We start from the raw sequence: 26,543 nt of genomic DNA, 5'->3' as shown, positions 1-26,543 counted from the left end.
GATCTTTAAACGATTGTGGCGCCCTCCTTTAATTTTCGTCTGCATGTTGTATGGCTTATTCCGCGAGTAACCATGCTTACCATTTCGCTTTAAAAAATGAGTGAGACTCCCTTTAGGCTCTATCTGCAGAAAGACAGAATTCTTGTCTGGAATGCTGAGGGTAAGACTGGAATTAAATAATCGCTTCTTGTCAACTTTGCATCCACAGACGCCGATCTCGTTGTTCTTGAGCAAGCGTCCAATCATCTTTGCACTTGCTCCCTCTTATACGTCAGGATCATGCCCGACTGTGCTCCGACAAAGTTACAGTGCACTCCCGATGTTTCAGATATCAACAAGATCCGATGTCAGCATCGAATTGTTGGGATGCAAGTCGGCTGCTTTCCGCGTTGCCCCTATCAAAGCGTGCTCCTCGGAATGCCCGTGCAACTTTCCATGGAGGAAGCGCATTTGCTCATCTCTAGGGGTGCGTGAAGTTCGCATTCATTCAGCACTTTTTATTTTTCATCCACTTTATGTTGACGAATGCGTTTTGCAGGGCTTGCCGTTCTCGTCAAGAACACGAACTTGGAGAGACCACCTTCGGATGCCGAGAGGCTGCGTGTTGACAAGTATTCGGACGACGTCTATCAGCAGCAGGTTAGCTAAAGATCCCCAGTGCGTGCAGAGCGTGTCATGCATGCATACAGTCACAAACGGCGCGCGCCGATGCAGGAAAACTTTGCGCGTTCTGCATAGATTTGCTCCTGAATATATGCAATTTCGTGCCTCTTGATTGCGTTAGATTTGTACGGCAATCAATGTTGAACAGGTGACATGAGTAGGTGGCCCCTGCAGCAGTTAAGGACGCCAGCAGAATGCGTATTTGAAGATTTATGCATGCATGATCGTGTTGCTGCATGACAAATGTTGGCACTTTTGACCATGCTATTAAGGCGAAATACTTTCCAATAAAACTTTTATTCAGTCATTCAAGCAATACTAGGATACACACCTTTTTATCAAAAACCAGAACATTCCTAAATCAATTAACGACCTATGGCAGGATTTCTCAGTATACATATATATTGGTTCTGTATGCAGCATCTCTGAATGTCTGCTCACACTCGACAGTGGTTAAAGCAGAAACACAACAGGAGACTAGACTCCACATAGTCAGACTCACTGAAGACATACGAAAGCATGCTCTCCAACTCACACAACACCAGTGCAATCAAGTGAGTGCTCAAATGAATGGAAGCCTTGGGCTGCTGAAAAGCACATGGAACCTCCCGAGATACCTGTTTTACTCCGACTCCAACAAAATTCAGAAACACTCCGAGATCACAAAAGTACTTCGTGTGCTCCTACAGAGCAATGAAGAACTTTTAGACCAATGGAAAGACAAATATTTGGACACTAGCCTGCATATTCTTCTCTCGTCCTACATGGTACAAGAAACCTCTACATTTAGACCCCGAGATCACCATGGCTGAAGTCCGCTGCGCAGTGAACAAATTACGCACAACCTCAGCCCCAGGAAAGAATGGCGTTACAAATAAAACTCTGAAAAACTTGGACGAGAACTCTATCCAAGTCCTAACGTAATACCTAAACCAATGCTGGGAATCAGGCAAAATTCCATCACAGTGGAAACATGCTAAAATCACATTCATACCTAAACCAGGCAAGAAATTAGCAATCGAAAACCTTGAAACCATGTCTCTTACCTCTTGCGTTGGTAAGCTTATGGAGCATATGTAGCTCTAAACAAGCTACAGAAGTACATGGACAAGTACAACCTATACCCAAACACTACACTAGGTTTCAGATCCCACCTGTCTACACAGGACACTATGCTCAGACTATACAGAGAGGTTTTAGACTCTAAACACAGCACCATACTTAACTCTCTGTCAGACCTCAATAGGGGCCAGAGGACCTTCAGTTATGTTAAAGCTTTCCTACAGCAATGCAAGCTGAGATTCAAATTAGATCCCTCAAATTGGATTCCTCAAATCATACACCATGAACCTTGGCATCAGAGGAACCTCACAAGGGGCATTGTTATCACTGCTCCTGTTCAACATTACACATCACTTTTAACATCGGCGGATTATGAGCACCTTAAATATTATTGGAACAGGAAAATTTGTTGCTCTCGGCAGCTTGAAGTATCACTGACGACGCTGTGCTGCCGCATCCCCCCTCTAAATTTCTATTTACACAAGTCGGGTTTGGCGCTCTCTCCCCTTTGTGCATTTTGCCGTGAGCCTGAATCTATTGAACATTTTTGGCTGTATTGTCGCCGATTCAACTCTCTGAGAAAAAGGTTGCTGGAGGAGCTCTTGCAGCATCTTGGCCTTAGTTTGAGCAGCCCGCTCTTGCTATCATTTGGCGCCACCACATTTGGGTTCAGCCACAGATCTGTTTGTACCGCTGTTCTAAATTTCCTGATAGGATCTCACCGACTGCCTTGCTAAGTGTTCCAACCTTTTCTTTTCTATCAATTATTACATTTTGACTAAATCATTAATATTTAATCCCCCTCTTTATTATTATTCTTAAAATTTTAAAATCAAAACACTCATCCCTTTTCTGTTCATGACGAAAAATTCACCGGTGTTGCGCTCCCACGTGCTTTTCCTTTTTGTTAACTGCGTTCAGGTGAATAGCCACCCGATTCTTGGCCGATCCCCCAGTGTGGGTATGTGCCATCTTTTGATAGGCTAACAACAACAACAACGATCGACTCCCACACGGTTCCAGAAGCTAAACATGTCAGAATCTTGGGGGTGATCGTCCAAGTGCATATGGGAAACATCACATCACCCTAGACAACCTCAAATCTACCGTAAATCAAATATCGCTCCTAATTAAAGGAATATTGAATTTAAAAATGGGAATGAAAGAGCATAGCCTTAGAAGACTCATACAAGCATTCGTGTTGAGCAGAATCATATACTCAACTCCATAATTGCCACTCAAAAGCAAGGAAGTAGAAGACATAAACACGGTAATCCGAAAAGCCTATAAGCGGCATTAAACCTTCCGCACTACACTAGCAGAGAAAAACTACTGCAGCTAGGAACGCACAACATAATTCAAGAGCTAATACAAGCTCATTTAACCTCCCACTATGAAAGACTTTCCTCAACACGGACAGGCAGATTTGTGTTAAAAAAAGAGGCAACATAAGATATCAGAACACACATCAGCTCTATTGAAACATTCCAGATCACATATACAAACAGCTACAGGTCAAACCTGTACCTAAGAACATGGATCCAGAGCATGATGAGGACAAGAGGAGGGCAGAGCTGAAGTAATTCAAAAATACTTGTCCTCTCAAACCAACGCAGTAAGCGTTGATGCTGCAGAATACTCCAACCAAAATACTTTTTCTACAGCGCTTGTCAATCATACAAGAAAACTGGTCAATGGCGCCTCAATTAAATATATGATCAATCCATCAGAAGCTACCTTAGCTATGGCTATTGCTTCAACAAATTTAAAACTTATAATAAGTGATTCTAAAATGGCAATACAGAGCCTTCACAGAGCTCTGTATTGCCATTTTATGGCAATACAGCTCTGTATGGCAATACAGAGCTTTGTGAAGGCTCTTTATACAATACAGCATTCAAAATTCTATCCAAATTACCATAACAAAATCTAAGACTAATTAAACTGGTATGGGTTCCAGCTCACTCTGGCTGTGAGGGAAATGAAAAAGCCCACCAATATACCCAAGAATTCGTCGGCCAAGCCGTATGCGATTCAGATCTCCGATCGACTAGAGAAAGAATGGTCTCGTACCATGAAATTACTTCCCACTACAGAAACAGTAAACTTAAATTTCCTCCCATCCCTCACTCAACAAACGGCAAGTAGTCTGGAGGCAGTTACAAACAGGAACCTTTATTAATCTGTACATTTATTCTAAATTCGCCCCAGACGAATTCATACTGGACTGCGTTTTGTGTGGGGCACCCAAACCCACTCTCAATCGCATTCTTTTTGAATGCCCCATGGACAAACCCCCAAAGCTTTTGAGACTCTCCAACCTAGAGCAATGGGAGACTGCATTGTCCAGCTCACACCCAAAGGTACAACTCTGTGCAACAGGCAGGGCCGAAGATGTCGCTGCAAGGCTGTGCTGTGTAGCCACCTGACGTCCAGTCTGGAAGAGAGCCCACTATTAACTTTAACCGAATGTCTCATGACTCCCTTCCTCACAATTCTGATAAATAAAGTTGTTCTACTACTACCACTGTATAGTTCAGTGTTAAAACAACTTGTTCGCAGTTGTGTTATTCATCATCATCATGATCATCATCAGCCTGACTAGGCAATATATTTCTTTTCAAGCGATGACCACTGATGAAATAACATCAACAAATTTTATCAAGGTGCATAACAACCGTGTGCAATCGCAACTTAGCAAGATGTGTGTTCTAGCATTGATTGAGCGCCTGAATAAAGGCTTTATCGGAAAATTATTTAGCCTAGTTGAAAGTGCAAATTTCTGCTCCAGCATACATTTTTATTGCCTGGTTGTATGATTGTGCATTTGTTTCATATTCCCATGACCTGCAGAATTAAAAATATGTGGATATGTCATGTTTTTGCTTTTGCTTGCTATGTTATCTGATTCATAATTATTAATTGAATTAAGTTGAATAATTTATCTCGATCACCATACTGTCTCAATATGTTAGGTCACATGCAGTTAATCACGCCAAATTCAGCTTGTATCAGTTTTGTTTGACTTGTTCATTTTTTTTTAAATCTGTCACTCCCATTTTTATTTGCCTATCTTTTCAAAAAATGGTTACTGGGCTTTGCTCTAATGTACACTGACTTGTTGCGTGCTATAGATTTCATAAACAGCTGGTAACCTGTTAGGCCTCCGACGCCATGAAGGTATAATGAAGTGTTAGTGGTATGCCTCTTCCAGAAAAAAAAAATGAAACATTGGAGGAGAGATATGCTGCTGCCATATTGTACGCAAAAAATTAAGTCTCGTATTTAGCTTTTACATACAGTCAAACTCACTTATAACAATACTGGTTATAACAATATATTGGATATAACAATGGTCAGTCGTGGCACCATCAACTTCACCTTGTGCTCTATTATGGTAAAATAAACCGTTTATAGCAAGGCTGTCATAGCACATTATTGGTTATAACAATTAAATTTTGTCACTGCAGGTAAACCTTGAAACAAACAAAAACATGGAGAGGCTACAACCGCACCAGACAAACCACACTTACAGCACAAAAGCCCTTGAACCTTTGAGCAGTTCTGCTTTGACGCCCCCGACAGTACGCATACGATAAAGCGTTTATGAGAATGCGAAAAATAATCATCGTCGCGCCGTTCTCATCTCAAAAGCAAGCAACTGTTGTTCAGTCTTTCACCAGATAAATATACCATATGCAAGCGGCAGTCCTTGTTTCCTTGTTACCTTTTCGAGATGATTCGATAATTTGAACATTTTTTCCTTTCCCGTGAAGTTCGAGATAACAAGCTTTTACAGGCATTAAAACGGTCAAGCCTCTGCAGGCCTTTCCTATCATTAAATGCTCTAAAGTTTGTCATGTTTTCTTTTTCTCAGCACAACCCTGTTATAACAATTATCGGTTATTACAATGGTATTTTCGTGGCACTTCAATATTGCTTTAAGTGGATTTGGCTGTACTTATGCCTGTTACTGCACTAGAATTAAGATACTGACTCACCACAGATAATGTATCTTGCAGATTGAATTGGCCATGGCACAGAGAAGAGCCGAGATCACACTGTATGCAGAGAACATTGTTGCTGGTCGCACGAAGAAAGGTGCAGGGCAGCACGCCTCCAAGAAGGCAAGGCGTAAACGCAGGAAGGAGGGCAGCTTGGAGGCAGGCGAGGAGGCCCCAGGCTCCTCTACTGGCCATGCTGAGGAACAAGTGCCAGACGTGGAGGCCCAGAAAGCAGCGATCATTGCCGACGTGATGAAAAAAAGTGTGTCCACCCCATCAAGAGATGTTATCCTTGCGCCGGTTCTAATTGGTAAGTATACTGTGTTGACTGCATTGTTGAGGAGCTTCGAGAGGCCGCTTGTGAGTAACTTATCTTCCCAGTTACTTTGCAAGTTTCATTGCTTCGGCGATATGAACAAGATGGGGCCGCCGTGTCTTTGTTTATGTGGTTGATCAGTTACATTACGCTCTGATTTTGATTGTGGGAAAAGCACTGTGCCACATTACTGCCACCTAACATGTGTGCTGTTAGAAGTAGTGATTGTGCCATACCTGTCAGCAAGAGGTATGGCAAAAATCTTGAAACTGACGCTTAAGAGGAATGTAACAGAAACAAGAAGCTATGCTAAATGATTAAATTACCCTTCAGGGACACACCAGGGTTTTTTTTTTTTTATATGTAAAAGGTGATTGTGTCGCTGAAAAAAATTGACTTAAGTCTCCAGATTCCTCCCCTTTTTTACTCCCATGAAATGCGGACAGTGTTACGTAATTTGTAAAGAAAAGAAAGGGTATGCTGAGCTCGTTGATAAAACAGATTTTTGTGACAATATTTATCAGAAGAAGGCACTGTGATGCTATATACTCTGAAAGCCCAACTTACTATTCTTTATGTTATGAAGCTGTCATCTTAGGATGTTGCAGCCTGGTCATTTTGAAAGAGTGCGAACAACCCTGAAAGCTTGCGGCTCTAATGTTGCTCCATATAACGGCTTTGCACAGGCCTCGAGCCCTAGGCATACTGGCAGCAAATTATGCCTGCTGAGTGATTTTTTTTTTCAGCATCAAATTTTTGCTTTAATGAATGTTTCCGGGTTCTCTGGTACTACCCTGCCTTTGTGCTTTATGGTAATTGTGGGGTTTAACGTCCACAATTGTAAATTGTGGGGTTTAACGTCCCCAAGTGACACGTGAGCCAGAGATGCTGTAGTTGAAGGCTCCAGATTGATTTCAACCACCCAGGGTTCTTTGACATGCGCTGACATCTTAAAGTCAACCTTTGCATTTTGCCTCCATTGAAACACAGCTGCGGTAGCCAGGATTGGACCTGGGTCTTCCGGTGGCTCAGTGCCCCAATTACTGAGCCACCGCAGCGAATATCACAATTATGAATGAGCGAGGTGCGTGAAGTTGTAGCCACATATTTGTAATGATGGCAAAGGGCATGAAAACATGCTTTACAACATGAACTGGTGGGCGAGTTGGTCAGACATGGTTCTTGTAAACATGAAAACATGGTCAAGAGAAATTCATGCTAGTAAGGAAAAATATAAAGGAGTGCAGAATTCATTGTCTGGCTTTGCTAGATATTAAAGCATGCTTTGTGCTATGACTTCAAAGATATTGCAATGCAGTGCGAGTTTCATTTACATCTAATATTGTGGCATAAGAAACAAATAATGAAAACACAGATCTAAAACAGTAGACATAAACCTTACACAACTTATGTATGTACCTGTGTACCTGGATGCATGAGGTGATACTAATATTGTAGTATTCAGTGTGATACTCTTTTAGCCATTGGTAGTACACGTAGTTTGAGTTGAGTTGAGGTTGTTGTAAGATGGGATTAGCCTTGCAATTATTCTGCCGGCAATTGCTCCAGTGTAATGACACTTACATGCTAATTAAACACACAATCACCCACAATGGAAATCAACTGTTGCCACCATCCGGAGTACAAATGGATGAGAATCCTCCTTCTATGTGAAATGTTTTTGCATAGCTTCTCCCCACGGTGACAGCGTAATGAAAATACAAACCCTCACATTATTCTGGCTGTGTACATAAACCTGGCCTCAGCGGCTACCACCTCTTTTTGGTTTCTTAGAATGCCCTCGAACAAAGGCATGTGACCTGGTGCCTGCTGAGTTGAACTACCCCACAAGTGAAGCTCAAAGGGTGCGTTGTCGGGTCTTTGAAGACCTCTGGGATAAAGGCCACTACATGACGGTAGGGTCCAAGTTTGGAGGAGACTTTCTCATCTATTCAGGTTAGTTGAGCCTCTTTGTGTCAGTTGTTAGTGAGTTCATGTTTGCACTGAAACTGGAAGTTTGGCTCTATCGGACATTCTGTACACTTAATATATTTGTTATCAAGTTCTGCAAAGTTCAGTCCACTGCCCGGTAGAGCCCCTCGAACATGTGTAGAATGTTGGGCCAGTTGGCTACATTGTGAGAATAGCTTTGTGCAGACATGCAGGACAGAGAGAGAAGCACATGCTTGAATGGCCATGGCGTGTTTATCTCTCTGTACTGTGTATCTGGATTAAGCTGTTCTCATAATCTAAGATCCATCGTGGTAGTGGTGTGTGCCATTGAATTTCATGCATTAGTCTCCTTAATTCTGCTGAGTGTGGGGACTTTTGGTTCTGTTTAAAGCGCATCACAGTATTTACAGAGTAGCCTTTGCATCTGTAAATGTGTGTTAATGCTGTCTTGTAGAAAGCAGTGTAAGATGCTGTGATAGGTCTGAGGTTAATATGAGTGGTTCTGTAATAATGCTTGCTAGGCTAAATCTTTTTGCACCTGCTATAATCATCTGAACGATGTGTGGTTGCGTTGCCTTGTTTTTCTTAATGAAACATTCACAACTGAATAACTTCTTCTCTGCTATTCCATTCGCAAAGCTCTAGAAAAGCAAGAAAAAGTTCTGGGGACATTTGAGTAGCCTTAAGAGTGTAATGAGATAGTGTTGCTAACTATGCAGTGTGAGGTGGTCGCATAAAGCCCCTGAACTATCGCACTGAACAATTGTTCCTCTGTGGCCATAGAGTAGTGCGCCCAGCTTATGACCCAAGGGACAGCAGTTCGAGTGCTTTGCTATTTTTCTTTTCAGCACTATGTAATGGTGGTGGAGTGATGTCACGACCCTGTAATTAATGCAGAATTGTGTAGTGATGCCATCACTGTTGTACTTTGCGATCATTGTGGGGTATTTAAATTACCCATACGAGGTCATTTACATGGCTGTGACTTCATATTGTCATCGACCAATGATGAATTTCATTGCGACCCTGGGGTCTTTGCCGAACGCCCGCTCTAATGTTGTCGCATTAATATGCATTTTGTTTGTTTTAGAATTCCATCTAGCCAGTTTTCTGAAATCAGTGTAAAAGCAGCAAGCAACATGCCAAGCTAACTCTTCAGCAACTTTTTCTTCCTTCATGCTGCATTTCTTGAGTGTGTACAAAAATGCAGAATGAGTAGAATTCTGAGGCTAGATATTTTCAATGAGTTTCAGGCCAATGACCAAGCACATCTGGCAATAGCTTTTTTTTGTACAGTCATAAAGTGCTTTAATAGGTAATTTATGTGATGTTCCTATTCGGCCTTGCTACTGCATTTTTTTATGGTACATCTATTTTCAGGTCAGCCAAAATAGAAAGGGCTACTTGAAATATGTATTATTCAGGCAAATTACTATTGTTTTGTTTCTGTGTTATAAATTCAGTTTGCAAGTAAGCACGGAATTGTTTTTGCTACTCTTTTTTTGCCCATTTTATTCATTAGCCCGTGTATGCAGGGACCTGCAGCTTTGTGCCGTAAACTTGAGCAGTTTGTCATGAGCTGAGTATCAGGATTATTTGGTAAACGCTATCGTGCGAACAGTTTAATCCATTCTAGTCTGCACTGTGGTTGATGGCCACTCAAAAAGGGCTAGGTCACCCATTTTGAAGCTACATGAAATATTCCTCAACCACTTAGCTCCCTTGCACCAATAGTTAAAGCGGAAATCGTTTGTAGTGCACCCTGACTGTTTCACATTGAGGATGTCCATGAATGTGTCTCTTGGCTAAAGTGTGGGGTGCATGTTCATGCTCACACTTCATGCAGCAGTGGAATTTAGTTAGTTTATGAGGTTTAACGTCCCAAAGCGACTCAGGCTATGAGGGGCGCCGCAGTGGAGTACTTCGGAAACTTTCGACTACCTGAGGTTCTTTAATGTGTACTGACATTGCACAGTACATGGGCCAGAATCGAACCCGCGTCTTTTGGGTCAGCAGCCGAGCACAATAACCACTGAGCCACCGCGGTGACTGTGGCGTTTAGTGGTGGCTTTTGTTTAATTATATGTTCTGGAGCATTAACCGCTTGCCTCTGCTGTTGTGCCAGGCCAAAGAAGCTCTGAAAGCAACGTCGGTGATGTCTAGAAAAGTGAAACAATTTTTCCAGCACCAATTCTGAACCTGTAGCTACAGATAGCATCGCCATTCTCCTGCCTGCAAAGCTTTTTTTGGTCCAGCACAGTTGTAGGCAATGCCATACTTGAATTTATTTTGTAGAAAACAAGCAAGTGCTCTACCCAACATGCACCTCTGCTGCTTTATGGAATCTGAATGTGTGGGAGCCAGTGGCTTAGCGGAGAGAATCTACACTTGTCTCAGTAAAGCTATATTTGGTATTCCGCTATACTTAACAATGTAATATTTGAGCTGGAGTTTTCGGACATGGCATCAAAACTCGTGTTTACCAGCTAGCTGCAAGGCTTGCCACTTTGTAACTGAAAAATAAAAAGGAAAGAAGCTTTATTGTGCAATGCACCTGTGCCATATGAAAAATTGCTGTGGGCAGGGACAGCTGCAACATGCATGACAATGATGTTTGTTTTATTTAACAGCATGAGAACAGGGAATTGTTTCAGCAACTAGCAAGGAAGAGGCGCCTGGCTAGTTGATTGTGAGCGAGTCGCAGGGCAGCTCGTGCGAGAGCTGCGTCTGCAGATCGGACAGCTTCTTCTTGAGCACGCTGAGGCCAGTGAGCACGATGGTCTCGGGCTTGAGCGCCCCGGACGACTCGACGTTGTAGAAGAACTTGTTGGGCTTCCCCTCGCTCAGGAAGTCGGCCTCGACCCGGTTGTCGTCGATCTCCGAGTACTCGCTCTTGTGCCACTCCTCCGGGCGCGGGTAGGTGGTGTGGCGGAACGCGTTGTCCGGGTCGTACTCGAACGCCACGCCGCAGGTGGGGTTCCACTTGGCGTGCTCCTTGCCGAAGCCCTTCTTGGCGTAGGCGCGGGCCTTGACCTCCTGGCCCTTGCGTAGCTTGACGATGAGGATGTCCTCCGTCTCGCCGTACTCGTTGGTGTCGTCCTTGTGGCGCGACGTGACGGGCACGACGCGCGGGTCGCTCGACTTGAGGTCGGCCGTCGTCACGTGGCGCGTCTGCTCGTCCAGGCACTTGACGTCGAGCGTGAACTCGACCGAGCACTCGGTGCAGAAGTCGGCGCAGGTGCAGTCGCGCGAGTACTGCATCTTGTCGACGATCTCGTCGCTCGTGAGCGGAATGAGGCCCAGCCGGTGCGCGATGAACTCGTCGTGCAGCACGGTCGAGTTGGCCTCCAGCTGCACCCAGTCGATGGCCAGCGTCGGTGTCTCGGCGATGAACACGCGCCGCAAGCTGTTGGCCACGCTCAGATCGGTGTCCTCCACGAAGAACTTGACGTTCTCGTCAGTCAGCTCGCTGATGTGCACCGAGGGCTGGTTGGCGTACGGCATGGCTACTAGCGCCGCGGCTATGGACCTCCTTCACCCCGCGACGTCACGAAGATGCGGTGGCGCTGATGTCAGCAGCGACTTTCGCATGGTAGGCAAAACAGCTACCGCCAGCCGCTGCCTGCCGCAGTTGCTGCAGCTACCGGCGGCTGCATCATGCCTGAGCACTGCAGAAGCAGCATTTATTGATCAGCTGCGTCACTGTTCGATCCACGTAGTAGCATAAAAGGAAATTTAAATTAGCCCCGATAGGCTTCTCGCGATAAATACCGCATTAGTAAACTGGCTAACGGGGAATGGGCCGCGGTACTAAAGCGCGAAGTCTGGGATTCGATCTGCACTGCCACTCAATGTACTTAACAGCATGTAAGTTACTGTGTTCATTCACCTGAACATCAGCATAGTACGCTTATAACTGCGCAAGGAAAAAAAGCATGTATGTAGCTGCGCACGCATTTATCACCTTGAGCCGGTGTGTACGGGGCCCCCGCCGGCAGGTTCACTCGCCCCCAAGGAATGCGTTCGTTTGTTAATAGCACAGCATGTTTTAATGGCACGTTTTATGGCATTTGATATTTACTTGAAAGTGTTTCTTAATAAGACAAACGTAATTATTTGATTCGAGTAGAAAGAAATCTGACAAGTTCATGCGCGGTCAGGTTGGCGTGCTTAGAATAGCGTACCTTAAATTTGCTAAAAGCCACATGCTTTTTAATTGCATCATGCATGTGTCATGTTTCATGATGCAGTCCATGACCACGAAGCTTGTTTGGAAACAAGCAGCCGCAGGCGTGCTACTAACAGACGTGTCGAGATTGAGAGGGGGCGCGGCAATGAAAAGTGTTTTCGTTATCTATGCACGCGATATGAAACTAAATTTGGTGCAAATATGAATTTGCTACGCTATTTTCAGAAATGCCTTTTATCTTTAGCTATAGCTGGTGCAGTTCTTGGGTAATTATAATTAACACCCTCGTCAAGTCACCTCAAGGTCTTAAATAATTGAGTAAAAAGTGCGCAAATTTTTTTATGCCAGCATGTTCACAAAGCTCTGTTCTGCATATGACGGTATTACTTCTTTTCTTAGATGATCATGTACTTATGCATGCATAGTTACATGAAAACGTTTCTTAAAAAAATAACTAACACAATACTGCACGTGTAGGAAAAAAATCGAGAGATAAATTACACTCCTCAACGTCTCAGGTATCGTTTGCGACAAATAGAATCATTCTATTTTCATGCGTTACGAAATTACGAAGGTGTGAGTGATGCCAATCGCAGAAAATGTGAAAGGTCAGAAAACGAACCTTAACTTTTACTTCCTCTTTTATTGGCCTCTTCGCTTGCGCTTTGGTCAAAGAAATGCGGTCCTGAACTCAAAGAAAGCCTCAAAGAAATTACCTCACAATTTTCGACGACCACGCATCTCGAAAGCGTTCTTTATAAATTTCTACTGAATATTAAGCTATAATTTTTCGTGACGAAACAAAACACCCCAGGGCTAAGAAAGAAAATATTTCCTGAAATCAAATATTTTCACCAAATCGACCAGTTTAACAAGGGGAGAAGTCGGCCTGGCTGGTGCGTGATCCTGAGGATAAAAACAGCGCTTAAGCTGGACTTTAGAGGAGAATGGGGACACGACGCTGTCCCCACTTTTCGCACAGCACGACACCTACGTATGTCAGCAGACGGTGAGCGCACATCTGCTCCGCCGAAAGAACGCCAGCACATCCTCTCACTACTGTCCCGAAGTAAAATTATTCTGGCTAGAGCAGAGTGTCAAAAACTTCCTATTTTATTCAATGCCTAGCGTAGAAATCAACGCCAAAAACGCTTTCTGTTTACTACTAACCTTATATACATACACAGTGGCGAACTATTTTTCTGAATACGCCGCACGTGGCCAACGCTTGCTGGTGTACTTCAAGAAATTACTAAGCTGTAAACAACAACCATTGCTGTGGTTCGCAGAAACTGAAAACGCGCCTTCAAGCCTTGAAAACCCGCGCTCAACGCCTCTCCGCAACGACACTCCCTGGCCTTTTGCCTACCACGAGCCCGCTAGCGACTGCAGCGCCACCTCGTTTGTTTACAGACAGGCACCCTGCGCATCTAACTCCCGCGCGACGCGCGCGCCACTGGCGGCGGCGCGCGGCGCGCGCGTCCCTGTCAGGAAGGCGGGGCCAGTCTGATAGCTCGCGCTGTGTTGCGCGCGCCATCGCGAAGCAGTTGTGCGCCTCCTTTCCGAGCATTCCGAGCACAAAATGGCTAATAACAACAGCAGGACACATTGCTGTGTAGTAGGATGCAGTAATACGTATCTGAATTCGCCTGGGACAAGGTTTTATGGATTCCCGACGCGACATTGGGAGACGGAACGGCGTGAGCGCTGGATTCGGCTTATTCGTCGCCAGAAGTAAGTTTGAGCTCCTTTTCTTGTTCTCATAGCATGCTGTAGACATAGGGACTCGTTGCAGTTTTACAGTGCAGGAAAAATCAAGTTTTTTGGCACTGTCTTGATGCACTTTCGTGAACTTATATGACGATAGATAAAAAGCGCCGCAGCATCGTTCCTTGCAAACGTGTAGCGGAGTATCATGTATATTTGTTGTTATTTTGAACTATGCAGCGAAGATGGTGCGGATTGGATGCCTTCAAGGAAATCAAAAATATGCAGCAGGCATTTTGTAAGCAATGCTAAATCGAATGAAGAAGGGCACCCATCCTACGACCCAAGCATCTTTCCATCAGCGTACAAAAAAGCAAGCACAAGTGGTTCGTCCGGGCGTCATGACAGGTATGCTGACAAATGTATCAACTTCGGGTTCATTAATGTGTACTTGTTGTGTTTTCGGGGCTAGATATTTTCTCCAAGAACGCGTAATTGGCCTGAAAAACGACAGCAGGCACATGGGTGCATGCAGATGCGCTTGTAAAACTATCATATGTGTTCGCCACAACCTCGAACGTCTCCATTCCTGTCGTCTTGCTGCACATCTCTTAGACCATTTTAAATGTACTACGCTGCTGTATTTATTCCCCGTTCAGAGCGGCGTGTCACAATACTTTTTTTTTTTGCTCCGCCTGGTCGAGAGCTTAGTTGTTTTAATACATTGTGCTGGCGGCGGTGAGCGAAACGTCTGTTCGTTTGACGACTGACCTTGATTTCTTTTCTTTTTGCACTTCCGCTTAGTTTTGTTGCATAATATTTGCAGGCGAAAGGAAAGAGAGAGCAGAAAGCATGATCAGCAGATCGACGATGATCCTCGCCCACTGAATGCAGTTTCACCTGACGCCAACTCTCCACCGAGTGGCGGTGACGAAACTGCGTTACAAAAGAAGTGTGCCGATGTACGTAGGTTTTCCTTCAAAGCAGCATCGAGCGTTTGCAAAACTGTGAGAGGTAGCTTATTTGCGCAGCGAAAACCACTTCACCATGGCAGCCAAGCCGGTTCCGGGGGCAGAAAATAGGGTGCAGTGCTGTAGACACACATAATTCCTGCACATTTCTGCAATTTGTTGCTTTCGCGATAAAGGTAGTTAAGTGCAGCTCTACCAAGCCATTCCTTAGCACGTACAACTCACTCTCCCCGCGCTGCAATCGCGAAGGAAGGGTGCGCCAAGGCAATTCATGTCAATGCATACACAGCGTACGGCTTGGACAGATGTCTTAGCGCTGCACCCAACTTCTCTTCCTAGGATAGGCAGCGTCTTCATGGTAGAGTTTTTGCTACGCAGGGAAGTTGACTCACGGAATCTTGAAAAGCCCCGCCGCGGTGGCTCAGTGGTTAGGGCGCTCGACTACTGATCCGGAGTTCCCGGGTTCGGACCCGACCGCGGCGGCTGCGTTTTTATGGAGGAAAAACGCTAAGGCGCCCGTGTGCTGTGCGATGTCAGTGCACGTTAAAGATCCCCAGGAGGTCGAAATTATGCCGGAGCCCTCCACTACGGCACCTATTCTACCTTTCTTCTTTCACTCCCTCCTTTATCCCATCCCTTACGGCGCGGTTCAGGTGTCCAAAGATATATGAGACAGATACTGCGCCATTTCCTTTCCCCAAAAAACCAATTATTATTATTATTATAATCTTGAAAAGGATCAGTATGCAAGCAATCCGGAAAATGTTAACAGCAGCCGCTGACCTGGTACTTTTTTTTTGTATTTCGTGCATTGCAGGCATGCACGATGACCGACATGGAGCCCGAATGCCTTTCCGGGGAATTTACGTTCATCTCGACAACATCAATTGCAACGCAAGTTGCTGTGTGCACCACAGGACTTCCACCACCGCTGAACGCGGAACCTCATGTGATTCAGCTCAATTGTGCGACAAAAACGTGGGCCCTGTGCGGAAACAGCCGTACTTTGGAGGTTTTAGGGCACTCCATGGTAATGAGGCTGCGCTGCAATCCTTCACTGCGGTGTCATTTCAGCTTTTTTCGTTGCTCCTAAGTGTTCTTCCGCCAGGAACGCAAAGGTTAAGAGAGCTTTCCATTGAGGACAAGCTTCTTTTGTTTTTGATGAAGCTGAAACATGGCTTGCCGTTTTCGTTTCTCGCTTCACTGTTTTGCGTGAACAGCACAACGGCGTCCAGGGTATTCAAGTCTGTTCTTGTGAACATAAAAGTAGCAACGAAAGACTGGATCTATTGGCCGTCACGACAAGCAGTGCAGCGCACAATGCCGCCGAGCTTCAAAAGGCACTACGATACGTGCAGGGCTATTATAGATTGTACTGAAATAGAAACCGAAATGCCGCCAGATGTGGAGACACGCAACCTGTGGTTTTCCCACTACAAGGGCAGGTACACCCTGAAGTATTTAATCTGCATCGCACCGAATGGTGCAATAACTTTCGTATCAGAAGGGTACGGCGGAAGGACTTCGGACGCGACCATCACAGTGGACGGCAAGCTGTTATCCCTTCTAGAGCCTGGCGATGTCATTCTAGCGGACAAAGGCTTTCCGGGAATTCGCACTGACGTTGGGGTGCAACAGGCGACACTTGTGATGCCACCATTTGCGACGAGTGCCCAGTTTACGGAGTCAGAAGTCGATGCGACGTATGAGACAGCGTCTGTCCGCATTCATGTGGAAAGAGTTATCCAAAGGCTGAAAACGTTCAATATACTTTCCCAAAGAATTCCTCATGAACTGACTGGGTATGTCGATGATATTGTTCATGGGGTCGCTGTGATAACAAACCTAAAGCCAGGAATTTTTGCAAGGAACGAATGTAATATCTCATAAGACACTCTGTTTATTACACTTCTCGGTATGTACATATTGCACAGCTCTGTTTTTGACTCTTTGGTAAATAAACAAATCATGAAAAAACAGTATATTTTATGAAAGGATTACTGCACCATTACGTGTTGTAGTATTCTTTCAAGCATGTCAGGTACTTTGCGAAGTAAAACTCCCGGAGCACCGGAATCGCTTCGGCGAGGTATTCTTCATCCCGGGAAATTTTAATCGTCAGGGAATCAGCTTCCGTGTAGACGTAAAACCAGCACTGTTGAAGCTCCAGGGCGTACAGGGAGATCTGTATTTGAGCGTAGTAAGTGTGCTTTTTTCGCAGCTCCAGAGCATCGTTCTTTTGCAAATATGGCAAAAGTGGATCTGTTGTCAGCGTCTGACCTCTGCGACTGAAGGGGCACTTTATCTCCAAAAGCACAGCCTCGTTCTCATGCGTCCTGCATTTCAGAACAGAATAATCAAATGCAGCAATGGAAGTTATTGATGTTCTGGCAAAATAGCAAAAAGGTGATATCTTGTACAAAAATTATTATATACTTACAGAAAGATTCCGTCCGGAGAGCACGCTAACCACGACTCCTTGCGTGAAACAACCAGGCCGAACAATGAAACTTCAACGCCGTGTTCATTCTCAAATGCTCGGCGGGCTTTGGGCTCCATCGCGATGCCGTATCGCACGGTTGGCCCTCCGAAGTCTTGCTCAAAAATGAGGGACCTCGCTCTTCTGTCAATGTTTTCTGGCCGACAGCAAAGTACTCTGTAGGCCTGAAAAGAAAGCAAATAGCGCACTTCATAAATTTTGCAGGGTTCATTAAATGTAGACGTTTTTACACGGAGTTGTATGATACGCTCGGTAAAGAGGAATAATTCGTTCCAATTGTCTGGCTTGAAACAGCAAAAGAAAATTGGAGCTTAGAATAAATATTTTGCAGCCAAAACGATATTTCTGCGCCAAGGGCAAGTTTACTCACATTATCACAATTTTGTTTGCTCACAGCGAACTGCTATTTCCAACCTTTTACTCTGGTATGCGAAAGTTCTTTTATTTCGTAGTGAGTCCTCCGAATCCCCTTTTTTTTGGTGGTTTTTTTTTTCCACCATTGGTGGCCGGCGGGTTTTACTTGGAATTTAAGGCCCTCGGCGGAGCTCGTTCGGCTCCGCAGCTGCCATTCCAAGGACTGTGCCACTGCGGGGCCCACCCTTCGCGACGGCCAACACGCGCGCGCGGTTTCTGGTCTAACAATGGTCAAACCCGTGCGGAAGGCGTTTGCTTGACTCTTGCATTACCTCCTAGACAGGTTTTTACCTCATGGCACATTCAACAGACGCCGAGGAATGCTAATGGATCTCTGGGAACCCTTCCCTCTTCTTGCACCTGCGATTTCCGGTCATTGACTTCGTAACTCGTCCGAGCTCACACCTGAGGAAGCCCAAATTTTGCGCAGCAAAGAATCGCTTACCTTTGTTAAAGTTATGCGCGGAATCCTAGCTCGCTTGCACTGCGCCTTGTCGTCCAGCGTCTTTTTGGACAGTGAAGGCACGTTTTCAGGGGCAACAACGACATGTTCCTCATAAATCTTTGCCTCCACATCTGAAAGACTGGGTGATAATTTAGTACAGTAATCACATATCCTAATGTCGAAGAATCAGGGCACTTGTCCTAACTGTGTAGAAGTTAAACAAACCTTGCAGTGAAATTCCGCTTTTTTAGCACAAGCTTTCCGCAAGAATCCTGCATGAAGTAGCTGGGGTACTCCTTTTCTGAACAATCCCAGTCAAAAAATTTTACGTTGCCGGCAGGAGTTTCAGTGCGCACAGGCGCTTCACCACAGCTTTCATCCTCTTCTGCTTGTAAAAGCTCGTTTATTGGACATTTGATATCCCCAAAATATTGACGCACGTGTTGCAGCGATAACGACCTAGCAGTTGCTGAAAAAATGAAAAAAAATATGAGCGGCAGATTACACAGCGGGTACATCATTTCAAGGGATAGTTTCAACAGGGAATTTCATATCGAAAACCGAAGGTGCTGCAAACGAGAATGTTATCAAGTCAGGTTTGCGCCGCTCGCTCAAAAACTGCAGTTTTCTAGTTACCTTCAATGTTATGCCGCTTGGCCGTCTTCGAAAGTTTAGGGTAAACCTTCTTAAATGTAGGAACACCCCAGGCTTGCGGTTGGCTCGTTTTAGAGAGCGTTTCACACTGCTCCAAATACACGGCAACGGCAGCAGCGTGTTTGCATTTGCCTGCGACGCCTGCCTTGCAACTGCAGCTCGCGGCAACAAGCTGTCTACTGGAAGATAGCTACATAAAAAAAAATAAAGTAAGATCGCAGCGCTAACAGACATTAGATAGAAATATTTCTTACCGTTAATTTGATGGTTTTCGGTGGCGCAGTGATGCTCGTCTGCGCAATGCACCGGGCTGCTACTTCGCTCCCGTCGCACGACACCACCTCTTTCACGTTGTGTACGTGTCCTGCTTCAAAAAGCTTCGTGCCTTTCTTGATGTTAGCTCCTGTAAAGAATTTTTCCGCATCGTGAATAGCGCGAAATCCCGCCTCTACAATAAGCGGCACGCCGCTGGCAGACGCGATCCCTTCGAAGTCGCGAGGCGAGCCTTCCTGACAGGGACGAGGAACTGGCCGCGAGGGGCGCTGAACGCAGCGTCGACGGTGGCGGTGCCTGGCGGGTGCAGGGTGCCTATTAACGCGGTTTGGACCGGCAACTGGTCTCGTTTCGTGAAATTAAACCCCGCTGACGACCAACGCTGCCTTCTGCTGATGAGCACACGGGTCGCGCTTCGTTGTTCGGTTGAACGTCCGGCGATCGAGCGCTTTGCGCGCTTTGGAACGAAGCGTCACTTACGAAGCTCGTGCGAATTTGCTTTCGGGTGGTATTTAGTTCAGCGCCAGTAATGTCAGGAAGACGGTGTCTCAAGTTGTCAGCGCTTTGCGACTTTCTGTCGTAAATACTGGCAGCGCCATATTGCTGGGGCGGTACTGATGATGATCGTGAGGTTGAGAGGTGGCGCCGCCACTGTCGCAATCGTCGCAACAACGTTTTGTAACGGAGTAGTTGCAACCGTTGCATCATGAGTTGCTTGAAGCCTTGATTTCGAAACAAACGGCAGCATTTTTGCTGCTTACGGCAGATATGCACAGAAACAAAGTACAGGAGGCAAATCAATTTTTAGTATGGCATTGGGCTTTTTGGCTGTCCTGCGCAGTAAACATTGCTTTCATAGAGGAAGGACACCTAGCAGTCGAAAGGAAAAAAAAAAAAACAGTTACGTGATAATCTTGAAGAATGAAATGGACCCCCCAAGCTCCGCACGCGCTCACACACTCACAATCTGCGCGCGCCGATTATTGGACTGAGTTTGGGAGGAATATTTTTATTTTTATTTTACTTCTTTCATGAAGGCGCATAAGGATTCTGCTTCAAGAACGGACTCCCGACATTGACCAGCGGACTGAACAGGGGTCTTAGCACCCAAGCCTGGTATACTTCTGTGCCTCTGAGCAGGACCTCTTTCGCTGTGGGAGGGCTTTTGACTGAAGGCATACTTTTGGTAGAGCTGGGTGTGCTGGGATTGTACACTTGGAATTAAAGGGCCTACTCGGATCCTTCTTACATATGAAGGTGTTATGTGTGTACAACATGCAGAAAAACTTTCTTCCACCTATAAGCCAGCAACACCATGGTGGCCAGAAGTATATGCAGTGACAGTTGGCATGCCATGCTGTCTGTGTTTTCTGCAGGCACAGGACTTATAGAATTTTTCATGACATTTTCACCATGTTTTCTGCAACACTGAACATCTGGATGCTTCTAGGAACAGTGTTAGCTGACATACCTGTTCTGCTGGCAGGATATTTCGTTTGTTCATTCAGCTGGTCACCTTAATGAATACTGCCTTTAAGAAATCAGCTGTTCTGCATCTGTCAGCATCCGAGAAGAGCCATCACGCTACTCTTCTGCTGAATAGTGACACTTTGCCTTTGGCCATCAACTCTTGACACCTAGGAGCCACGGTTGGCAAGATTACAGCATACCAATGCAAGGTGCACTCTGGATAAACTGTCTAAAAGATCAGCTGTAATTTTTGCTGGGAACATGCAGTACCATATATATAGTAAGCAGCTGTGAAAATCAATTCACATACTCAGCCTGAACACTATCATGCACTTGCCATATTTACTCACGTAATTAACGTGCTTGCATAATGAGTGCACCCTACAGTTTGGATATCAAAGAGTGAAAATTATTTTTCCCCTTGGATAATGGAGGCACGCCTTTCTTTTGGCCCGCATTTGGCTCAAGGTGATAATGAATTCTATGTATGTTTTGTATCCGTGTGCTGCTAATATTGTATAACTTTATTCTTTTGGTTATGTAACAATGTAATTTCATTCTGCTTGGCCCGAGCAGTGGCCTGCAGTATTCTGAAATAAATAAATAAATAGCAGGCACCCTCTTTTGAGTGCTGAAACATTTGATTTGATTTTCGAGGTGAGTCATGACGAGATGAAGTATTTATTCCACCAGCCTACCTTATGTACTGTTTTTACTACTTACGCATCTGAATATTTTTCTGAATATTTTGCACCGCATACTGAATGCACCCACCAAATTTTGAGATTTGTTGGAAAAAAAGTGCATTTATTATGTGAGTATGTTAATCACTTTCATCCATTTCTGTCAGCCTCCTATGTATCTTTGGCAGCCATTCATTGGTTTGCCTTCACTAAGTTTCTGTGGAGGCCATACAAAGATCTGTTATCAAGTTCATACTAAGTTTGTGATGCTGGCAAAGTTGTGCAGAAAGTATGCTGGTGTCAGCATGCATGCATAATGAAGAAGTGGTTTCTCCTTCCAATATGTATGGGGGCAGAAGTGTGAGTAGTACCTGAAGTGCTTTTTCTTTTTTCATTTGATTTAACTGATCTCTAATGCTTGGATCATAAAAATGTTGCATGAAGCGAAAGTTCTGGGCGTTTAAGTTCGGCTTTTTGGGTTCTTAGATTGAATGATGCAAAAAAAAAAAAAGAAGGGATTAAAATTACTGGACACAGAACTTACTCGTTCATTCAGGACCAAGAAGTTAAGCTAATTCCTAAACATCTTATGGCAATAAAACTGCAAGCACTTGCTCTTGTAAGCGCAGCACACTAATGTCACACAAACACAATCTTTCTGTCACCTATTCACTCCTCAGTGTGCCTTCTGAAATTCTAGGCTTTGGCCTGAGGTCTAGCTTCAACAATGAGCTGTCTTGCAATATGTCTTCTGTGTCTGTGTCAGCTGACACTGCAACCATGCATTGAGAAATATGTTGAGCAATGCCAGACACATAATACTTCTGTGAAAACTTGATATATTTCTTTGTGTGCTAGAGGGAACAAAGCAGAATTCATTGGCATCTTTGAATGCCTGTTATGTACTATGACATGCTGTACATTAGAGTCAGGCTTGTTTGCAACCTGCCTTTGAGAATTGTAAGCAGATGGTGCATGTGCAAAACATTCGTCGGCATTGCAAAATTATTTCAGCATTGATTCTGAACCTCACATAGGGTTCGAGTCTTGTTTCATTGCTTCCTACCATGAAGCCCCATGTTGTGGCAGTGAGGCTGCTCACTCATTGAATGAGAGCACCAGTGAGGACACACTATGTTATCTCTTGATATGCCTGCATTTCAAGCTCCCGAAAACAATTCTTGAGAAAGCATGTCGATATGTCTATTGCACAGGGCCACAAGTTAAAGGACTATAGACACTTAATTTTAGTTGCGTGTTTTCAGATGATGCGTTAGACATTAGAATACTAGGATCACTGCGTGATATTCGCCTGCAACTGCTAAATAATTTATAATTGAATTTCTTCTCTCATTGTGTTTCGGTTTCAGCAACTGATCGATGGCTGTGACATGTATTCACCTTTAGTTCACGTAGGGCACAAAAAAAACCTGCAATATATATACTGATCTGTAGTTTTAATTCACAACGCTCAAACCAGCCTGCTTCAAGAGCTGGAATGACGAAAAAAACGCATCAGCTGTTATATTGCAGTTTTTTTTGTGCCTCACGTGACCTAAGTGTCAACTGCACACCACAGCCATCATTTGGTTGATGAAGCCGAAACTGAAACAGCTTCAAGAAATTCAGTTATAAATTACTTAGCGGTCGTAGGCAAATATCGTGCGGTGCGCCAGTGATCAATGTTTATTAATGTCGAAAGCATCATTTGAAAGAAAAAAACACGCGAGAAAAAATTTGGTGTCTTTAGTCCTTTAATATGTAACTTGGCCGTGGACTTTCCAGTTTTAACCGAAAAACACTGATAAAATCCGGAGGTAAAAAAATGATAGAATTGCTTGAAACAGACAAACATGAAGATTGGAATTTAGTTTTTGTAGAAATGAAATGGGACAGTAATTGTCTCACATCTCGGTGGACACCCAAACGGAGCCGTAAGGGAACGTTGGGAGTGAGAGAAGAAAGAGGTGCTGTAGTGCAGAGCTCCAGAATAATTTCGACCACCTGGAGATCTTTAATGTGCACTGACATTGCACAGCGCACGTGTGCCTTTTGCATTTTTCCTCCATTGAAACTCAGCCGCTGTGGCCGAGTTTGAACCCAAGAACTCTGGCTCAGCAGCCAAGCGCTCTAACCACTGAGCCACCACGGCGGGTAAACAGAAGAACATAAAAAAGGTTTCTGGGCATGCTGAGGTTAGCCGACGACCGCTAATAGTGACTTTTACTGGCCGACACAGAGGTTTTTTTTTTTAGACTGTTAGATCTTATTTGCTCGTTCCTCAATTTCTTGCTGTCGTGGTTGGCAGCGCCACCTGACTGGTCGGCAGATGACATAGTGCAGAGAGGGAAATCCCCTCTCCACTTTTAAGAGAGAGGGTGGAAGACAGTGGGTGGAAAAGTAGGGAGAAGAGAATTCCCCTCCACATTTAGGGGAGTGGGAGGTGATTGGTGGCCTAGTGGCCGGGGCATCCATCACGGCTATGGGAGGTTAGGTGGTCAAAGTCCACCACCAGACAAGGATGGGTGCAAGCACCCTGACCCAGCGCCCACCTTCTTGTTTGCATGCTCCACCGGTCTTTTAAGAGCAGTATACTGTGCTTCAAAGCATGCTACCTTTCTTCGCCAAGAAGTCTCGGACTCGAACATGCTTATAGGCAAAACAACCAGCTGTCTCAGTCGAGAGTAGTGTGGACCACAGTTCCCACGGTCATGCTGCTGATAACTGTGGCTGAAGTCCAGTCTTTGTCTTGAACAAAATTGCCTCTCGGCAGTGAGCTCCTCACGATCGTTTTCTTCATATATAAAACATCTAGCTTATTACTCAAGGTTATGAAGGCATTTGAATCTGAGAATTACCTCGACATCCTGTTCTTGGTGTGAAACTTGGCAAAACTTGCTAAAGAAGTGAAATCAGGTACCAACCGGAGGCCATGGAAGTGAGGACAGCCTAATAGATATAGTAGAAGGGGATGCCATAACGAATCTTGAAGCATTTTTACAGCACCCTACAGCACACACCATGACTGGTGATGATTGAATGACTCCGGGTATACATATGAATTGTTAGCCTTTGTATGAAAAAGGAGCTACCAGAGAAACTTTCATACTATGAACAGACCTGCAGACTAGTAATGCAGTGCAAATTAAGTGTGAAATAGCTTCAGCAGGAAGCTAAAACTTACTGCCAGTTAGGATCAGTGCTGTCGTTGGCCCTCCATTGTTTTGAAAACTGAATGTGTGCGACTGGCCCATGTTACAAGCGTGTGGCTACAGATTACTACTACATCCAAATGTGAATAGCTTCGTTTGGCTTATGGAGTTCAACGTCCCAAATTGACTCAAGCTAGGAAGGGCGCCGTAGTGGAGGGCTGCAGATAATTTAGACAACCTGGGGTTCGTTAACATGCACTGACATCACTCAGCACACGGGCCTCTAGCATTTCTCCTTTATCGAAAATTCGACTGCCGCAGCCAGGACTGAACCCGCATATTTCAGGTCGGGTCAGCAGCTGGGTACCATAACCACTGAGCCAGTTCAAATTGTGAATCGCATGTTTATGAAGAGGTGTGCCAGTGAGCTACTAGTGATATGCTCTGTCTCTACCTCTTTTCTAGGCTTTATGAGAACTTTTTCACTGATAATTGCTTCTTTTAGCATTTTCACCGTACAGCTAGCTTAAAAACATCGACGTTGCAAAGAGAAATAGATGCTGAAAAACATGCTGGTTTTTCTCAGGGGTAAACAGCGGAAGATCTATGGCCTGTATATGTCTATAGTAGGACACAAACAGCAGTTGATAACAATGGGCCGTGGTTTGCAGCGTTCTGTGTTGCTCCACACTGACCAATCACAACAGTAATCAAAATCACCTTTTTGATTTCAGGCTACATCAAACAAGCCAGATGTATCAAAATTCTTGAGCTTCCTTTTTAGCAAAACAAGAAATGCTTTAACAGACTACTTGTGCAGGAATTCTGTGTGGCGGTTCTGTATGTGGGCGGACTTTCACTGCAGAGTTTAGCTGTATCCGACTGTGAATGTAATTTTGAGGTACAGCCTTATTTAATAAACAAAACGAGAAGGAATGCCTGCAAATGGCTACCAGGACAGTGGAGCAAAGTAGTGTTTGAGTGTTTTCCCTTGCTTTATTGCACCATAAAATGGATTAGAAGCTAATAGAAATGGAACTCTCCTTCGAAGGTGTGCATATGAGCAGGTCTTAATTTTGCCTTCTGTCTTAATTGGCATTTGAACTTAGTGTAATAACTAACACTATAATTACCCACTCTCAGCGCATGGAGTAAAAAATATGTGCACTTCTTAAACATATTTTATTGTACCCCTGAGACCACATTTTGTAATTTTTTTGCCCTTCTATCTTTGGTAATTGCTACTTGTGATGTCATCACTGACAGGTAAGCAAGCAGCGTTGCTTTGCTGGCTCCGGTATCGAAGGCCGGGACAACCACTATTAAAAAAGCAAAAGAATGAATTGTGAAAAAAAAAAAATTTCAAACTACAGCCTCCGATTTTGACATGAAAATATGAATGCGGCGTTGTTTTTGGAATGGCAAACTTTTTGATTAATAAAAAACATTCTGCCATCCCCGCCCCCTCAATCAGGTGACCCACTCATGTTCCACGCCTACGCTGTGGTGGTCTGCCTTGAGAAGGACACCAGTGTGGCAGGTCGTGACCTCATCATGTGGGGCCGTCTCGGAAATGCCGTACACAAGACCATTGTCCTGGCCACAGTTCGGGACGACCGAGTACACTACCTGTCGCTACGCTGGAGTGGAGAACTGTGAGCTGCACTGGCCACTGCCGAGGTGCTGGCAAAAGTGTGCGCTGCGGAACAGACATAATTTTAAACATAAAGCATTTTTTTTAACAAACCTTGCATGAAGACTGTGTTCTTGCTTGTGTTTTGGGAAAAAAAAAAAAGTTTAATGGAGGAGGCATTTGCTGACAGTCCCAAAATTTGCAATGGTATCCCTCCTTGGCACTTTTGCAGGAATTTAAGTGTTTCTGCCAATTACTAGTAAATAATAAATGACACCCTAGTCGAAATCAAGAGGAAGAAATGGGCTTGGGCAGGGCATGTAATGCAAAGGCAAGATGACCGATGTTCCTCAAAGGTAACACTTTGGACTCCAATGGAAGGGAAGCGTAGCAGGGGGTGGCAGAAAGTTAGGTGGTCGGATGAGGTGAAGAATTTTGCCAGGGATAGGTTGCC

At 44.6% G+C, this 26,543-nt stretch overlaps 2 protein-coding genes and 1 pseudogene across 2 annotated transcripts; 2 read left to right on the top strand and 1 right to left on the bottom strand.

The window, feature by feature from the left end:
• Positions 1–20: 20 nt before the first annotated feature.
• Tsen34 (tRNA splicing endonuclease subunit 34) lies at positions 21–26,196 on the top strand. The gene is made up of 6 exons (XM_077661873.1): positions 21–160; positions 329–466; positions 539–639; positions 5,748–6,039; positions 7,840–8,001; positions 25,931–26,196. Exons 1-6 carry the CDS (start codon positions 97–99, stop codon positions 26,113–26,115), a joined length of 942 nt encoding a protein of 313 aa, XP_077517999.1. The 5' UTR covers positions 21–96; the 3' UTR covers positions 26,116–26,196.
• On the bottom strand, positions 10,597–20,022 carry Polr2C (RNA polymerase III subunit RpII33). The gene is made up of 2 exons (XM_077661878.1): positions 19,467–20,022; positions 10,597–11,519 (listed from the first exon to the last, which is right to left on the bottom strand). The coding sequence occupies exon 2, from the start codon at positions 11,500–11,502 to the stop codon at positions 10,678–10,680; it is 825 nt and encodes a 274-aa protein (XP_077518004.1). The 5' UTR covers positions 11,503–11,519; positions 19,467–20,022; the 3' UTR covers positions 10,597–10,677.
• On the top strand, positions 15,686–19,460 carry LOC144128456 (uncharacterized; annotated as a pseudogene).
• Positions 26,197–26,543: the final 347 nt, after the last annotated feature.

Source organism: Amblyomma americanum, chromosome 4, assembly GCF_052857255.1.
Source record: "Amblyomma americanum isolate KBUSLIRL-KWMA chromosome 4, ASM5285725v1, whole genome shotgun sequence".
In the NCBI taxonomy this organism is placed as follows: Eukaryota; Metazoa; Arthropoda; class Arachnida; order Ixodida; family Ixodidae; genus Amblyomma; species Amblyomma americanum.
This window is presented reverse-complemented; position numbering and strand designations above follow the sequence as displayed.

Coding starts and splice junctions, on each gene's coding strand:
- Tsen34 (XM_077661873.1), top strand. CDS start 97: ATGAGTGAGACTCCCTTTAGGCTCTATCTGCAGAAAGACAGAATTCTT. Junction 467..538: donor GCATTTGCTCATCTCTAGGG/GTGCGTGAAGTT, acceptor TGCGTTTTGCAG/GGCTTGCCGTTCTCGTCAAG. Junction 8,002..25,930: donor AGACTTTCTCATCTATTCAG/GTTAGTTGAGCC, acceptor CCCCTCAATCAG/GTGACCCACTCATGTTCCAC.
- Polr2C (XM_077661878.1), bottom strand. CDS start 11,502: ATGCCGTACGCCAACCAGCCCTCGGTGCACATCAGCGAGCTGACTGAC.